Below are 18,735 nucleotides of genomic sequence, written 5' to 3' on the forward strand. Positions count from 1 at the left end.
TATCAAGTAAGAATCTTCTGGGTTACAGTCCTAAGTCCCAGTCTTTCATACAGCTTAAAAGCTGTATGAAATATATACTTCATATATATATATGAAAAGCTGTATATAAATATATATTTTGAAATAACACATAAAATGAGGGAACTCTTAGATACTGAAGGAGAGGAGTGGGTTGTCTGCATTTATTTTCTTCTTAGTCTCTGAACCATGGCCAAAAGTTTCTTAGCTTTAAAACCAAAATATTACCTATTTAGTCTTGATTCTAAAGCCAAACTCTCACCTCCAGTAAATTCCATAACCAATTACTTGATTCTTCTTCTAGAAGACCCTTCAAATATCCTGGTCTAGATTCTTCAAACTCTCCCAGTTTATCAAGTGGACTAAAAACCTGGCCAGAGCTAAATGGAAATTAATGCTTTGCATGATACTGGGCACAAATGAGTGTTCATGGAATGGGGAAATAAGTCACAGACGGAACACCAAATTGTCAATGCAATTTATATAATCTTAAATTTTTATATATTTCAAACTTACAGAAAAGTTGCAAAAGCAGAACAAAAATATTCCTATACACCTTTACTCAAATTGACTACTTATTAACATTTTGCCCCTTGCTTCACTATCAATGTAATTTTATAAACAGGATGATGAGAACAAAATGATTTCATAGCAATTATAATTAATCAGTGTTTTTTAAAATGGTTCAATCTCAAGTTAAAGGCAATACCACTTTGCTGCCAGGCTCATCACATGCAAATCAAACCATAGCCTTGAACTGGAAAGTTCACTGGACTTAACCAAATCTGAAGCCCATACTTAATACAGGTGACCACTTATGTCAGGACACCCAAAAGTTTCCAACATGATCAAGGTGATGTCCATTCCAATGTGAGTTTTTTTTTTCCCAAAGAAGAATCACTAATTGCCTTTGAAAAAATAAATTATTATTGTTAAAACAAATATTTTATTTAAAAAAAAGCCTCACAAATGAAAAAAGACTACTACTCAAAAAGTAATCGAATGGCAACAATCAATCCCACCAAACTTTCCAGCATCAACAACCAACATGGCTACCACCCAGACATCTCTTTCTGTTGCAACATCTGAATCTCTATTTCCTCTGGAAATAATGACAAAGCAGTTTCTTTTCAATCATTTGGTACTTCTCAAAGCTATCCTGAAGGGCCTACATGCCCTCACAATCTTCCACATTTGATTCCACAGATACCACAATGGTCATTACTGTGATTCCCTTAAGGGCTACCTGGGAGTGTGCCTGTAATTCTCTTAAAGGGCTACTTGGTCATGTTCCTGTGATTCCCTTAAAGGACTGTGTGTGGACAGGACCTCCTTTGGGGGTAGGAGAGACAGTTGGGTTAGAACTGATTCACATGGTGCAAAAGGTGCGAAAGGAAGAGCTAAAGACACAGCCCTGGTGCAGACAGAACAGCACCCAGGCACCGCTTTGTTGAGAACATCACCTGAATATACACAGCCTTCCCTGGGAGAACCAAGTGGCTAACCAGACACCTGACAGCAAGCAGATGCATTTCCTGGCTTCTTCAACTTGTTTCTAGTTGCCTTCAGCTCTCGAAAATACAACCTGGATTCCCTCAGTAAGTATCAGCCAGTGAAGTCACATGAAAAGATTGCTCCAATTCACTCTTGCTGGTGGGTTTCCAAGGGTAAAAGAATACAGTCCGTGTCTTCTCAGTCATGAGGAAACCATTGTCACTGAATCTCCCTGGGATGCTTCCTACATCCAACCAAACAAAGGGAGCGACAGCTGAGGTTTTCAGATCAAAAACAAATGTGTCCCCTTGCTGCGAGATGGTGGCCTGAAAGAAAAAGATAAATGAAGTGAAGGTGGAGAGCAGAACTCTCTGTTCTACATAGCTAGCACAGAATGCACTGCCTACAACCTTGGTTCTATTACTGCTAAAGTCATATATTCCATGCACTGTGTCAGATGCTAAAAAAAAAAAATACATGGAAATTTACTGAAGGCTGTGGAGAATTACCAAATTGTAATCTCAAATCAGGGGTAGAAACATGTGGTCTCCAAAGATTCAGGAGAATATTTCACAGGAAGCTCAGAGCTTTGTAGCTGTGTATCTTTTCCTCAGGGTCTCATCAAGAGAGGCACATTTCTGCACCAAGGCTGGTGATTTTAATGACTTGCTCAGGATCTGTCCAGAGCTGACTGTGGAGCACAGCCATGGCACCCACCTTTTGGTCTTATGAGGAGACCCTGCGGTCCAGACAGCAGCCAGCCAGACATCTCCAGAAGCTATCCCACTACAGCTGGTGCTCTTAATGCATCGTGGGTAAAGTCACTTTATGAGCACCTCAAACGTGTGTGAATCCCACACAATATAGCAAAAGAGAGTATGGTGTAAGTCTTGTCACCTGTCAGCCTCTTGGCACAGGCTGAGAGTGAGGACAGCTGCTCCCTGGAAGGTGGGGTTTGTGAGCCTCTCTCACTGTGAGTACACAGCTGAGTGGGACCTGGTAATCAAGCCATGCATTTGTCACAAAACAGAATCCTTCAACATGCATACATGCCATGCCATAGGTTTGACATTATAGGCTATGTGTGACATAAAGAATATCCAAGGGCAAATTTTACTATATATAACTTAGCCTGCTACATCATGCAGGGTTCTGCATTGTCAACAAGAAATCCCACATTGGTAGGGCTTCCCTAGTGGCTTAGCTGGTAAAGAATCTGTCTGCAATGCAGGAGACCTGGGTTCCATCCCTGGGTCGGGAAGATCCCCTGGAGAAGAAAATGGCAACTGACTCCAGTATTCTTGCCTGGAGAATCCCCATGGACAGAGGAGCCTGGAAGGCTATAGTCCATGGGGTGGCAAACAGTCAGATGTGACTTAATGACTCTACCACCACCACCATCACTACTTTGGTAGAAACAAGAATAGAAATTTAAAGAGAGCTACCCAATACACTTTAAATTTCTTTTCTTGCTTCTACCAAAGTTGTGATGGTGTCAAATTCCCAAATCATGCTGCCCACTCATTCCAGTGAAGACCCTAAAGCAGTCACAGGCACACAGTTCACGTGGCTGGCCCTGGACACTACCAAGGCTGCAGGAAGGCAGCTACTCTCCTACTCTGCAGGAACAGCTACTCTGTTCCAAGGCCAAGGCCAGAAGGGACACTGGCGCCCACTCACTCTTGTTGGTGCCTTCTTCTAATTGGAAATCTCACTTCTGCATTATCTGACAGCAGAGCAGGGAGCTCAAGCTTGTACTCTGGCTCAAGGCCCCTGGGGATGCCCCAGGGGATAGAATTAATGCCTGGCTATGTTAAGCCTGACAATGTTAACTATCATTACTATTATTGTTGCTACTGTTATTACATCTCTTTAGGATGTAATAAGGATCCCTTTAGGATGGGAAGTATCACTGAAATACAACTGAGATAGGACAGAGAAAGAAGGCCTGCTCCTTTCCCACTCCCAGCTGTCTCAAGGTAATAGAGACCTAGATGAGAAAAGAAGAAAGATTTCAAAATCTTGTGTACAGACTACAAATTTGTCCAGTAATAGTTTTGTACTTTTTTCTGGAAAGAAGCCATGTAAATGTATGTCATTTCCTTCATATCTGCTCTACATCGGATGTTACAAATAAGTTAGATTTCCTTAAGGGAACATTTTACTATTAACTAGGAAGGAAGCTATGTTTTCATTTCAAGGACTGAGTTTTGATATTTCTAAACCAAATGTAAAAAAATCCTCTCAAGTCTTTTCAATGAAGTCTAAAATAAACTTATAATTGGTTAAAAATAGAGAATGAAACTTTCTAGAAACATACTTTCAATCACCATGTGGAGGTGGGGGAAGGAAGGAAAGGTTTTCAATCAACTAGATAGATTCCATATTTTCCAGCTACACGATTTTTACAACACAGCCTATCCTGATCATCCCATTTTTTTCTTGATAATGACAAAGAGATCTGGTGATTAAGCAACTTGAAAGTAATAAATCATAGTGGAGAGTGAAAGTTTTTTACATTAATAGACTCTCCTTAAAAATGCAAAATTAAGGGTGCTTTTATAGTATGGCTGAGTCCCTTTGCTGTCCACCTGAAACCACCACAACATTGTTAATCGGGTATACTCCAATACAAAACTCAAAAGTTTCAAAAAAAGACACGGAGAAGATTTAAATGCATGTTGTTAAGTAAAAAACAGCCAATCTGAAAGAACTACATTCTGGAAAAAATAAAAATATGTAAATTGCCAAAAGATCAGCATTTCCTAGGGATTGAGGGGAGGGAAAGATAAAGGAGGGCTTTCCAGGTGGCTCAGCAGTGAAGAACCTGCATGCCAATGCAGGAGACATGGGTTGGATCCCTGGGTTGGGAAGATCCCCTGAAGAAGGGAATGGCAACACACTTCAGTATTCTTGCCTGGAGAATCCCATGGACAGAGGAGGCCTGGTGGGGTTGCAAAGAGTCAGACACGACTGAGTGACCGGGCACAAGCAAAGATAAAGGAGGCAGAAAGCAATGGATTGTAGAGCAGTGAAAGTACACTGTATGATACTGTAACAGATGTTACATGTCACTGTCACTTAGCCACTCAGTTGTGAGGAAGAGTGGGTTGCCATTTCTCTCTCCAGGGAATCCTCCTGACCCAGGGATCAAACCCATGTCTCCAGCTTGGCAGATGGATTCTTTACCACTGAGGCACCAGGGAAGCCCACGTGTCACTGTACATTTGTCAAAACCCATGGAACACACAACAGAATGAGTGTACCCTAATGTAAATTATGAGCAGGGGCTGCTCTCTAGTTGCGATTCGAGAGCATCTCACTGCAGTGACCAAACCCCACTTGCTACAACTACAGAAAAGCCCATGCAGAAACAAAGACCCAGCACAGCCAAACAATGAATAAATAAACAGCTAAAATTAAAAAATTATTAAATGTCAAAGCTATCACAACATTGTTAATCAACTATACTCCAATATAAAATAGAAAGTTAAAAAAAAAGAGAGAAGAAATCATTTGTTAAATTAAAAACAAAAGAGTGCTTTTTCTGGGCTCTGACACTTCCTGGCTACAGACTGAACAGTTACTCGCCCCACCAAACAGGCTGGTGCGTGTGTGCTGAGTCATGTTCAACTCTCTGTGACCCCACAGAGTGTAGCCTACCAGGCTCCTCTGTTCATGGGATTCTTCAGGCAAGAATACTGGGGTGGGTTGCCATTTCCTTCTCCAGGGGATATTCCTAACTCAGGCGTCAAACTCACGTCTCTTGTATCTCCTGCCTCGGCAGGCAGATTCTTTACCACTGAGGCACTTGAGAAGCCCCCAAACAAACTTTCTCACTTACAAGTGCAGGTGGTAATACTTCAGGGCTGGTGCAGTAAAGCCCCCAGGTCAGAGCCTGGAACCCAGCAGAGAAGCAGTCAGCGGGGAGGACCCTGCTGCCTCGCCCTCCGCTGCGCCAGCCTGACAAAGAGAGGTGATGGGACCACCGGCATAGCAGGCATCGTAAACTTTGACAAATGCTGAATCAGAAAAAAAATTATTTGCTCTTTGCTTCCAGTGGGAAGGGGAATCAATCTTCCCCAGGTCCCAAATAAACTCAGTACCAAGGGGAAATTTTGCAAAACAGCAGAACAGCCCTCAAAGCCCCAGCAACTCCAGACCACTGGTGCTTACAGTGATATTTGCCTTGTGGAGCCCCTTGGCATTCTTCAGTGAGGACAGGAAGTGATAGTTGATTGGGCTCAAGAGTTCCCCGTCAGTTGACAGGTAAAAGGAAACCACACAGCTTTGTCGTGTACATCCGGGACATCCTTTTAACAACTCAGGCACTGGCTTAGTATAGAGGAGAACAGACTCCCCAGCTTTTATCACGAAAGGGTTAGTTGACTCAGAGCATACGAGCTCCAGGGAACTCCAAGTGTGGACTCTCACCTGGGGAGAAACAAGACAGAAGGAAACCAAACATTCTTAGTTCCTAATTTTTTTTAGAGAATAAGAATAGTAATAATAGATGGAAGTCACAATAGCAGAACTGATTAAGAGACTGTGAAACCTGAGTTTAACCTCAGCTCCGCCAAGTACTAGTTATGTAACTAAGATGTGAATTCAACTTCTCACAGTATCCATTTCTTTATACATAAAATGAGAACAACAAATAATAAAAAGCAGTAACTTCATAGGCGGTTGTGAGAATTAAATAATCTGTGGAAGGCATAGGATCTCAGGCATTGTAATTATTCCACAACCTGACCTATTCTCAATGTCCTCCCAATGGCAACCACCTAAGACTTCAAGTTTCTATCCTCTTTTTTTTTTAACCTAACTTTGTTTTAAATACAACTTCACTTTCCCACATATACAGTTTGTATAATTTTACTGATTTCCACTTTAATATACTGTTTAAAATGATTTCTTTTTATAAAGTTTAGGCTTTTTCCAGCTTCTCATGATTATAAATAATCTTTAAGTGTCATTTTACAGTTTACAATTCACACTCATCTAATTATTGTATTCACTATCCACAGAAATCCTCTAAAAAGGCACCTTGGTGTCATTTTACAGATGAGAAAACTGAACCAAGACATTAAGGTCATGGAATAAACAGCAGGATTTTGTCCTGAATATAGATTTTCAGATTTTAAGAATAGCCCATTTTCTGCTACAGACACTAGAAACACTTCGATACAAATTTCTCTTTTCTTTTTTCCAAAAATAACAGAAGCAAATAATGAAAAAAATCTAAAATTCTCCCTCTACCACAGAAAGAAAAAAATGTCCGAGCAACTTACAGTGAGCATCATCTGCTGGTCTGAGTGAAGGTCTGACGCACCATAGATGAAAAGCATATCTTTATCCTCAAAACCCACCGGTAACAGGGGGGCGAAGAAATGCCGAGCAAAGTAATGAAGCATTTTCCACTTTCCTCCATACTCTAAAAAGAATCAGGTGGGTTAGGAGACGGGCAGGGTCAAGCAGTGAGAGTCACTGTCCACATGGCCCAGGCGTGTGACCTGGCACATTCTGGGCACTGAGCGTGGAAGAGAGCTGACAGTGGAGAGAACCCGTTTTGTGGAACGCAGGGAGCATTTTGGACATCACCTCATGTCAGCCTCAAACCTGGAGGAGGCAGCCATTACCATCCCACCCTTCAAATGAGGAAATGGAAGCGCAAGCAGTTAAGTCACACATGCTACATGAAGTATTTTGAGCCTGGACATGATTCCTGGCTGGCACTTGCTCATTTGCAGTTCTGCTTCCAGGAGATCACTGAGCCAATGTTCCTTTTTCCTTACTTACACATGAAAAAGGGAATCAGGAGCATTGGCAGTGAACATCTGTTACAACTCTTCTCTTATAAGAATTACTTAGAGGAAGTACTATTGGAGAGGCTGGACAAGACGGTGGAGTAGGAAGACTCTGTGCTCACCTCCTCCTGCGAGCACACTACAATCACAGCTATTTAGAGAGCAACTCTTTATGAGAAAGACAAAATCTAGCAGAAAAGAGCATCGACAGCTAAAGACATTAAGAAGGAACCATAAGATGGGCAGGAGGGGCATAAGTTACGTAGTCAAGACCCACACCTCAGGGGTGGGTGAACCACAAATATAAGAATAACGACAATTGCTACTCAAGGAGTCTGAGTCCCACATACGGCTCCCTAGCCCATGGATTCTGCCCTGGGAAGACAAGTACCTGGAAACCTTGGCTTTGAAGGCCTGCAGGGATTAATTTCAGGAGTCACAGAGAGTTGGGGGAAACAGAGACACCACTCTTAAAGGGCACACACAAAATTTCACATCCTCTGGGACCCAGGGCAGAAGCAGTCATTTGAAAAGAGCCCAGGTCAGACTCATTTGCTGACCTTGGAGGGTCTCCTGAAGAGGCAAGAAGCAACTGGAGCTCACCTTGGAAGCAAAGGCACTGGCAGGTGCCATTTTGGAATCCTTCTTCTAGAGAATTAGCACCAGGATCCAGCCCCATCCACCACCTGTCTGCACCAGTGCTGGGAAACCTCAGGCCAAGGAACTGGCTAGACAAGGACACAGCCTCACCCTGTAGCAGACAGGCTGCCTTAGACCTCCTGGGCCCAAGGCTCCTAAGGTCATACTCCTGTTCACCAGAGCAGTGTACAAGCTTGTACACAGCAGTGTACAAGCACTAGCCCCCCAGGGACATGCAGCCAGAAATCTGGAGACCCACGTTCCAGCCACAAGCCAGCCAGAACCAGCCTCAAAATATTCTGGGCCTTGGCTTCACCTACTGGTCCCAACTACACCCAGCAAGGGGTAGACACCAGCCCCAGGACCACTACAGCCCTGAAGCCTACCTTGTTAGGACATAATCAACACAGCAGATTGGCACCAACCCAAGAGCAGACCAAAACCAGCTCTGAGAAACCTTAGAGTCCTCAGCCAGCTGCCCTGGGATCCAGCCCAGTTAGCCAGTGGGTCAGCTGGTGCTGGCCCATTTGGGATACCCTAGAACCTGTGCCAGCCATATTAGGAACTGGCTCCAGCTATCAGTAGGCGAAGACTAGATCCATGAGCCCCAGCCCTGTAACCACTCACCTAAGAACCCAGCTCTGACCATTCGTGAGCAAGCAGTAGTGCAGGATCCTCCAGGGTTCTGCAGCCAGCAGCCTCATGACCTGGCCCCACCAACAAGTTACCCAGCAGGCTCTGCACAAGGCAGGGCCTGGCAACCAACTGGGCCAAGAGCCAGCCATGTCTATCAGACCATGACAGTAGTTGGTCCACCACACAAAAGGACCCATACACCCCACACAGGGGTGACCAGAGAGGAGTGAGCTGCTGGGACACACAGCATATCTCCTACAAAAGGCCACCTCTCCAAGGTCAGGAAATGTAACCAACCTACCAAACGCAGAGAAATAAAAAGAACCAATTAGGCAAAATGAGGTGACAGAGGAACATGTTTCAAACAAAGGAAGGAGATAAAACCCCAGAAGAAGAACCAACTGAAGCGCAGATAGGCAAACTACCTGAGAAAGAGTTCAGGGTAATGATCACAACAATGATCAAAGAACACGGGAGAAGAATGGATGAACACGGTGAGAAGTTTAACATAGAGTTAGAAGATATGAAGAACTAAGCAGAGACAAAAAATACAAGTGAAATGAAAAATACACTAGAAGAAATCAACAGTAGATTAAATGATACAGAGGAATGGATCAGGGAGAAGGAAGACAGAGCAGAGGAAATTGCTGAAGCCGAACAGAAAAAAAAAAGAGTAAAAAGAAAATAGAGTTTAAGAGATCTCTGGTACAACATCAAGGGAACTAATATTCACATTATATGGTCCCAGAAGAAGAGAGAAAGGGACAGAGAACATATTTGAAGACCCAATAGTTGAAAATTTCCTTAACTTGGGAAGAGATATAGACATCTAGGTCCTGGAACATAGATAGGATCAACTCATAGAGGTCCACACCAAGATACACTGTAATTAAAATGGCAAAAATTAAAGTTAAAGAAGCAATATTAAAAAACAAGGGAAAAGCAATAAGTTATATACAAAGGAACTCCAGTGAGGCCATCAACTGCCTTCCAGCAGCTCTGCAGGCCAGATGGGAGCGCACAATAAATTTTAAGTGATGAAAGGGGAAAACCTACAAACAAGAACACTCTACTCAGCAAGGCTTTCATTCAGATTTGATAAAGAAGCCCCCAGGTTTGCAGAGAAGCAAAAGCTATAAAGGTGCTGAGCACCAGCAAACCAGCTTCATAACAAATGGTAAAGGGATTTCTCTAAGTGAAAAAGAAAAGGCTACAAGTAGAAACATGAAAATTATGAAAGGAAAAAGCTCATTAATAAAGGCAAATATTAGGTAGTAAATCAACCATTTTCAAACCTATCAGGAAAGTTAAAAGAGAAAAGCAGTAAAAATCATCTATATCCATAATAATTAGTTAAGAGATACACAAACAGATGTAAAATATGAAACTAAAAACAATAATCATGACAAGGGTGGGGGAGTAAAAATGCAGGGTTGTTAAAAATGTTTGAAATTAAGAGATCATCAGCTTAAAATAATCCCATAAATTGCATTACACTATATATAGATTGCTATATATAAGCTGCATGGTAATCACAAACCAGAAATCTACAATTGATAAACATCAAAAATAAGGGAATCCAAACATAACTAAAGATAGTCATCAAATCAACAGGGAAGGGAAAAGGACAGGAACTAAAAAGAACTACAAAAATAACCCCCAAACAATGAACAAAATAGAAGTACATACCTATCAGTAATTAAATACTAATGGACTAAATGCTCCAATCAAAAGATGCAGAGTGGCTGAATGGACACAAAAACAAAACCCATATATATGCTACCTATAGGAGACACACTTCAGATCAAAACACATACACAGAACTGAAAGTGAGGGGATTGAAAAAAGTATTCCATGCAAATATAAATCAGAAAAAGCCAGATGCCAATATTTATTAATATATCAGACAGAATAGACATTAAAACAAAGATGTGATAAGTGACAAAGAAGGATGTGATATAATGATCAAGGGATCAATCTAAGAATATGTAATAACTGTAAATGGATATGCACCTATATATAAAAGAATGCTATATACATAAAGCAAATATTAATAGACATAAAGGGAGAAATTGACAGTAACATAATAAGAGTAGGGGAATTTAACACCCCACTCATATCAGTGGACAGATCATCCAGATAGAAAATCACTCAGGAAACACATTAGATAAAATGGACGGATACAGAATATTCCATCCAAATCAGCAGAATACACATTTGATCCAAATGTACAAGGAATATTTTCTAGGATGAACCACATGATGTACCACAAAACAATATTCAATAAATTTAAGAAAACTGAAACCATATCAAGCATGTTTTTCAACCACAAGCCTATGAGACTCAGAACTCAACCACAAGGAAAGAAAAAAAAACACTGCAAAAAACACTAACATGGAAGCTAAGCAACATGTTACTAAACAACCAATGGGTCACCAAAGAAACTCAAAGGATCATCAAAATACATGGAAACAAATGAGAACAAAAACACAATGACCCAAAATCTATTGGATGCAGCAAAAGCAGTTCTAAGAGGGAAATTTTAGTGATACAAACTTAGCTCAGAAAACAAGGAAAATTACAAATAAACAACCTGACCCTACACCTAAAGGAACTTAGAAAAAGAGAAGCAAACAAAACCCAAACTTAGTAGAAGGAAAAATATAATAAAGATCAGAGCAGAAATAAGCAAAATAGAGACTTTAAAAAATAGAAACAATCAATGAAACCAAGATCTGGTTCTTTGAAAAGATAAACAAAATTGATAAAATTATAGCCAGACTTATCATCAAAAAAAGAGGTCTAATCAATAAAGTCAGAAATGAAAGAGACACTACAACTAAAACTAAAGAAGTACAAAGCATAAGAGATTAGTATGAACAACTATACACCAACAAATTGGACAAGCTAGAAGAAATGGATAAATTCCTGGAAACATATAAACTTCCAAGACTGAATCACGAAAAGATTTTTTAAAAAAAATCTTAACAGATCAATTACTTCTAAGGAGACTGAATCAGTAACCAAAAGCCTCCAAAAAATAAAAGTCCAGGACCACATGACTTCACTGGTGAATTCTACCAAACATCAAAGAAAAATTAATACCAATCCTTCTCAAACTCTTCCAGAAAATGGAAGAGGAAGGAATGCTCTGAACTCATCCATGGGGCCAGCATCAACGTGATTCCAAAACCAGGGGGAAAACCTTATGATCATCTCCATGTATCCAGAAAAGTTTCTGAAATAGTTCAACATCCACTTATGATAAAATAAAAAAAAAACAAAACTTCACAAAGTGGATGTAGAGGGAACATGCTTCAACATAACAAAGGCTATATATAAGCAGACAGCTAACACCATACTCAACAGTGAAAAACTGAAAGTACTTCCTCTAAGATCAACAAGACAAGGATGCCCAGTTTTATTCAACACAGTACTGAAAGCTCTAGCCACAGCAGACAAAAAGAAAAAGAATTCAAACTGGAAAGGAAGGAAAACTGTGACCGTTTGCACATGACATGATACTAAGAAAATCCTAAAGACAGCATCAAAATCTAGTAGAGCTCATCAATGACCTTGGTAAAGATGCAGAATACAAAATTAACCTACAGAAATTTGTTGAATTTCTATATACTAACAACAAACTATAAGAGAGAAATTAAGGATGCAATCCCATCTACCTTCACATCAAAAAGAATAAAACGAAAGTGAAAGTGTTAGTCGCCCAGTCGTGTCTGACTCTTTGTGACCCCATAGTCTGGGCATGGAATTCTCCAGAAAAGAATACTGGAGTGCGTTGCCATTCCCTTTTCCAGGGAATCTTCCCGACCCAGGGATTGAACCTGGGTGTCCTGCATTGCAGGCAGATTCTTTACCATCTGAGCTATCAGGGAAGCCACATCAAAAAGAATAAAGGACCCAGGAATAAATCTAAGGAGGGAAAAGACCTGTACCCAGAAAACATAAGACACTGATGAAACCAACTGCAGACAACACAAACCAATGCAGAGATACTTTGCTCATGGATAGGTCTCATATTGTTAGAATGACCATACTACTCAAGGCAATCACAGATTCAATGCAATCTGTATCAAAATACTACTGGCATATTTCACAAAACTACAACAAATATTCCTAAAATTTGTATGGAAACACAAAAGACCCCAAGTAGTGAAAACAATCTTGAGAAAGAAGAAATTAAAAATGAAATTAGAACATTTTCTCACATCATTTACAAAAATAAATTCAAACTGGATTAAGAGCCTAAATGTAAGATCAGAAACCATAGAACTCCTAGAGGAAAACACAGGCAGAATACTCCAACACAAATCGTAGCAATATATTTTTGGAACTGCCTCCTAAGGCAAAAGAAACACAAGCCAAAATAAGCAAACAGACCTAATTAAACTTAAAAACATTCACACAGCAAGGGAAACCATAAACCAAATGAAAAGACAGTGTATTGATTGGGAGAAAATATTTGCAAATGATGCGACCATTAAGGGGTTAATATACAAACTATTGGAGAAGGCGATGGCACCTCACTCCAGTACTCTTGCCTGGAAAATCCCATGGATGGAGGAGCCTGGTGGGCTGCAGTCCATGGGGTCGCTAAGAGTCGGACACAATTGAGTGACTTCACTTTCACTTTTCACTTTCATGCATTGGAGAAGGAAATGGCAACCCACTCCAGTTTTCTTGCTTGGGAATCCCAGGGACAGCGGAGCCTGGTGGGCTGCCATCTATGGGGTCGCACAGAGTCGGACACGACTGAAGCGACTTAGCAGCAGCAGCAGCAGCAGCAGCATACAAAATATATAAACAGCCCATACAGCTCAATATAGAAAAAAAACAAAACAAAACAAATAACTCAATCAAAAAAATTGGGAGGAGACCTGAATAGAGTTTTTTCAAAAGAAGAAATACGGATGGCCAACATGCATATGAAAAGATGCTCAACATCATTGATCATAAGGGATGCCAATCAATACCACAATGAAAGTATCACCTCACACCTGTCAGAATGGCTATCATCAAAACAATCACAAGTAAACAGTGGCAAGAATGTGGAGCAAAAGGGAACCCTCCTACACTGTTGGTGGGAATGTAAATTGATGTGTCCATTATGAAAATCAACTTGGAAGTGACTCAGAAAAACTAAAAATAGAACTATCATAAAATCTGTCAATTCCACTTCTAGGTATATATTCAAAGAAAACAAAAACACTAATTCAAAAGATACACGTACCCCATTGTTCACTGCAGCATTGTTTATAGCAACAAAGGTGTGTAAGTAATCCAAGTATCAATCAATAGATGAGTGAATAAAGAAGATGTGGTGGCTTCTGAACAGCAGAGGAAACTATAAACAAGATGAAAAGACAACCCTCAGAATGGGAGAAAAATACATCAAGTGAAACAACTGACAAAGGATTAATTTCCAAAATATAGATGCAGCTCATACAACCCAATACCAGAAAAACAAAACAACCCAGCCAAAAAGTGGGCAGACCTAAACAGATTTTTCTCTAAAGATATAGATGACTAATAAACACATGAAAAGATGTTCAACATCACTCATTATCAGAGAAATGCAAATTAAAACTACAATGAGAAATCACCTTACAATGAGATATGATGGTCAGAATGGCCATCATCAAAAAATCCACAAATAACAGGTGCTGGAGAGGGTATGGACAAAAAGGAACCCTCTTGCCCTGCTGATGGGAATGTAAATTGATACAGCCACTATGGAAGATGGTATGGAGACCCCTTAAAAAAAACAAGGGCTAAAACTACCATCAACCCAGCAATCCCACTAAAAGGCCTATACCCTGCGGAAACCAAAACTGAAAAAGACACATGTATCCCCAAGCACTATTTACAATAGCTAGGGCATGGAAGCAATCTAGATGTCCATTGACAGGTGACTCGATAAAGAAACTGTGGTACATAAACACAATGGAATATTACCAAGCCATAAAAAGGAACTCATTTGAGTCAGTTCTAATGAAATGGGCGAACCTAGAACCTATCATACAGGCTGAAGTAAGTCAGAAAGAGAAATGTATTGTCTGAAAAGAAAGTGAAAGTGTTAGTCGCTCAGTCGTGTCCGACTCTGCAGCTCCTGTAGCCCACCGGGCTCCTCTGTCCATGGAACTCTCAAGGCAAGAATACTGGAGCGGGTTACCATTCCATTCTCCAGGAATTTTCTCAACCCAGGGATTGAATCTGTATCTCTGCATTGCAGGCAGATTCTTTACTATCTGAGCCACCGGGGAAGCCCAATATCGTCTATTAATGCATACATATGGAGTCTAGAAAGACGGTACTGACGAACCTGCTTTCAGGGCAGAAATGGAGATGCAGACACAGAGAACAGACGAATGGACGTGTGTGCAGGGGGAAGGAGGAGAGGGTGGGACGAATGGAGTAGTGTGGAAGCGTATATACTACCATATGTAAAATAGACAGCCAATGGGGATTTTCTGTGCGACTCAGGGAATTCAAACCAAGGCTCTGTAATAACCTAGAGGGGTGGGAGAGTTTCAGAGGGAGGGGACATATGTACAGCTATGACTAAATCATATTGATGTATGGCAGAAACCAATGCAATATTGTAAAGGAATTATCCTTCAGTTAAAAATAAATTTTTTAAAAAGACGTGGTATATGTATAGACAGATGTAGATATACATACATATGCAATGGAGTATTAGATGCCCATTAAAAAGTATGAAATTTTGCCATTTGCAACAACATGAATGGGCCTGGGGGGGGGGGAGGGGTATTATGCTTAATGAAATACATCACAAAGAGAAAGACAAATAATCCATGTTATCACTTATACGTGTAGTCTAGAAAATAAAACAAATGGATGAATATAACAGAAGAGAAACAGACTCACAGATATAGAGAACGAACTATTGGTTATAGGTGGGGAGAGGGAAGGAGGCAAATGCAAGATTGGCATAGGAGTTTAAGAAGTACAAACGACTATGTATAAAATAAATCAGCTACAAGGCTATACTGTAGAGCACAGGGAATACAGACAGTACCTTAGAACTTTCAAGGGAGTATAATCTATAAAATTTAGAATCACTATATTGTATACCTGAAATTAATTGTAGACCAACTATACCTCTTTTTACCTATTTTTATTAATAGATAAATAATAAAGTTAATTAAAAAAAATAAAGTTACTTAAAACTCAAAGTCTCTTTTTTCCATAGGCACAAATCCTCTGAGTGAAACAAAACAACAGCAATCACAAATACGTCTGGTAGGGTCAGACTGACGGGGGAACACCCAAACTCATGACAATTAATGGCAGTTCCTAAAGTACAGTTAGAAGCCATCAAGAACCTTCAGAATCTTGTGCCTTGTTGGCATGTGCAGTACGCTAAACCCACAAACTAAACTCTTTCAACACGCCTCTTCTTATTCATGAAACGCTGCATCGAACAACTTCAGAGAGAGGTATACAGTGAGAGACAGGGAGGCGATGGGGAGAGGGGGAGAGAATGGGTGTCACTTTCAGAATTCACCAGTGCAAGCTGTTGAAACGGAGGAACACAGTCTTGAGGTTCAGCTAGAACTAATTTCTTTAGGTTTTGCAAAATTTTGACTCTCCAGTACTTCAATTCCAACTCTTAGTATTTCCCCTTAAAAATAACAAGGGGGAAAGGGACGGAGGCCTATCAAATTAGAACTATGAAATGAACTAGAACATAGAAAGCTCTAGAACGTTTTCCCATAAATGGAAAAGACTCAAACCTGAGATAACTTACACGCTCTCATTAGGACATCCATTACACGGAAAAGAATTCAAACATGAGATTCCAGCCATGGAGGCCAAAAACAAACGACAATCAGAACAGCAATTGAAGCAAAAAGTCAGTGATACACACTTCCGTTACTAAACAGTGACACCTCCGAGAGATGGTGACCCTCTCCTCGAAAGCACTGACCTGCCAAAGTTTAGAAAGCAGGAAAATTCTTACTCTAACATCATACTCTTATATCCTTTCTGAAAAACACAGAGTCATTTAAGGGAAGAGTTATAAGCCTGAGCTCTCCCATTTCCTAAACTGAACTGAACTCCAGAAGACACCACCTCATTCATAGACAGGAAGCAGGGTCGGGCTCCTAGTGTCTCTGAACAATATCTCTCTGTCCAGTTTAAGCATCCCAGAGAGGCTATTTTGCTAGCATCTACCCCTGCTGCTGCTGATGCTGCTGTTGCTGCTAAGTCGCTTCAGTCGTGTCCGACTCTGTGCGACCCCATAGACGGCAGCCCACCAGGCTCCCCCGTCCCTGGGATTCTCCAGGCAAGAACACTGGAGTGGGTTGCCATTTCCTTCTCCAAGGCATGAAAGTGAAAAGTGAAAGTGAAGTCGCTTAGTTGTGTCTGACTCTTCGAGACCTCATGGACTGCAGCCTACCAGGCTCCTCTGTCGTGGGATTTTCCAAGCGAGAGTACTGGAGTGGAGTGCCATTGCCTTCTCCGATCTACCCCGATTCTCATTCAATACCCTTTCTCTGGTTGATATTGATAAAGAGGCTGATCAGGGAAACCTGTCCAAGATTGCAGTTCCCCACAGGAGATGAGCATTCATCGAAACATGTGGGGAAAAAACCCCATGATCTGCATTCACGGCTCAAGAGCCTCACCCAGCAAAACCACCCTTTTATTTTATGACTTTGCCTCATTTTTGACCCAAAACTTTTGTTCATATCATTAACTGAACTTGGCTTCAAATCACCTCTAGTGATTCATTACTACACCTTAATTTTTTTAATGCACCAAAATAAACAAAATAATTCAAACTGCAAGTACCATGTCAGCCATCTCACCTGTTGCTCAACTGAACAGGTCCAACTGACAACCCTTCCTACTTGTACTTCTGACTTGACTCCCTTTCCCCTCAAGAGACAAACAGGGCAAAATAAAGATGATCGGGTGAGCTTAGAGGGGAATCAGTAGTAAAGGGACATTTTTAACGCTTAGCTGGGTTAGACTTTCCCACAGTTGAATTCTCCTGAACAGAAGAGGTGCTTATGTAAATCTCCTTTTGTCCTGGGAAGTCCTCTTAAATAAATTCAAAATTCTAAGCAACAATGAGAAGAAGCTGAGAGCGGGGCTTCCCAGGTGGCCCTAATGGTAAAGAACCCACCTGTCCATGCAGGAGATGTATGAGACATGGGTTCGATCCCTGGGTAGGGAAGATACCCTGGAGGAGGGCATGGCAACCCACTCCAGGATTCTTGTCTGGAGAATCCCATGGACAGAGGAACCTGGCGGGCTACAATCTATAGCGCCATACAGAGTCAGACACGACTGAAGCAGCTGAGCACGCACACACGTGGCTGAGATATTCACACACGAATCTATCCCCTCATTTGCCTGCTTTTGTGACCGCACAGAACAGAACTCACAGTGAGTCTGCCTCTCGGGCTCCCCAAAGGTTGTGAAGGTGGGAGAGGTGGCCGGAGGTCAGAGACTGGCAGCTGAACAGCCTCCCCTCCCTGGAGTCCTGTTTGGGTTCACTGGCCGCCTCCAGCTCTATGCTGCCTCAGCGCCTCTCCCCACAGGTTTGGCTTTTTCTCTCACACACAAAGAATGCTAAAACACTCACCTAGAGAAGACCAGGAAGGAGCCTGCCAGATGTCATTGAGCTGCCAATAAAGCGCCCCCATGGTGTGCCCTTTTCCATTCACTATCTCGCTGCGACTGCGACGGTAGAATTCAGTTTCTGTTTTGACACACTGGGCCTGCATCACCTGATTCAGGGGAAAACGGTAAAACACAGGTGTTTCCAAACGAACTTATCTATGAAACAGAAGCAGACTCACAGATACAGAGAACCGGCCTGTGGCTGCCAAGGGGCGGGGGTGGGGTTGAATTGGGAGTTTGGCATTAGTAGATGCACACTATTACATTTAGAATGGATTTAAAAACAAAAAAGTCCTTCTGTATAGCACAGGGGGGCTTCCCTGGTTGCACAGACAGTAAAGAACCTGCTTGTGATGCAGGGGACCCAAGTTCAATCCCTGGGTCATGAAGATCTGCTAGAGAAGGGAACAGCTACCCACTCCAGTATTCTTGCCTGGAGAATTCCATGGACAGAGGAGCCCGGCAG

General features: G+C 41.4%; 1 protein-coding gene across 6 annotated transcripts in view; it reads right to left on the bottom strand.

The window, feature by feature from the left end:
* Window positions 1-484: 484 nt before the first annotated feature.
* The window catches only part of MANBA (mannosidase beta), a 126,316-nt gene continuing 108,065 nt past the window's right edge, over window positions 485-18,735 (bottom strand). For 4 of the 6 annotated variants that reach the window (XM_086406773.1, XM_086406772.1, XM_086406775.1 and 1 more), the window contains 4 exons: window positions 18,232-18,376; window positions 6,804-6,946; window positions 5,689-5,946; window positions 485-1,838 (listed from right to left, as the gene is read on the bottom strand). In XM_086406773.1, coding sequence (XP_086262899.1) covers window positions 1,614-1,838; window positions 5,689-5,946; window positions 6,804-6,946; window positions 18,232-18,376 — 771 coding nt within the window. In that variant the 3' untranslated portion in view covers window positions 485-1,613. The remainder of the gene's footprint in view (window positions 1,839-5,688; window positions 5,947-6,803; window positions 6,947-18,231; window positions 18,377-18,735) is intronic. The other 2 variants (XR_015165726.1, XR_015165725.1) reach the window with 1 other exon arrangement.

Source organism: Bos grunniens, chromosome 6 (genome assembly GCF_055505025.1).
Source record: "Bos grunniens cultivar Pamir isolate PY7600 chromosome 6, Bosgru_T2T1.0, whole genome shotgun sequence".
In the NCBI taxonomy this organism is placed as follows: domain Eukaryota; kingdom Metazoa; phylum Chordata; class Mammalia; order Artiodactyla; family Bovidae; genus Bos; species Bos grunniens.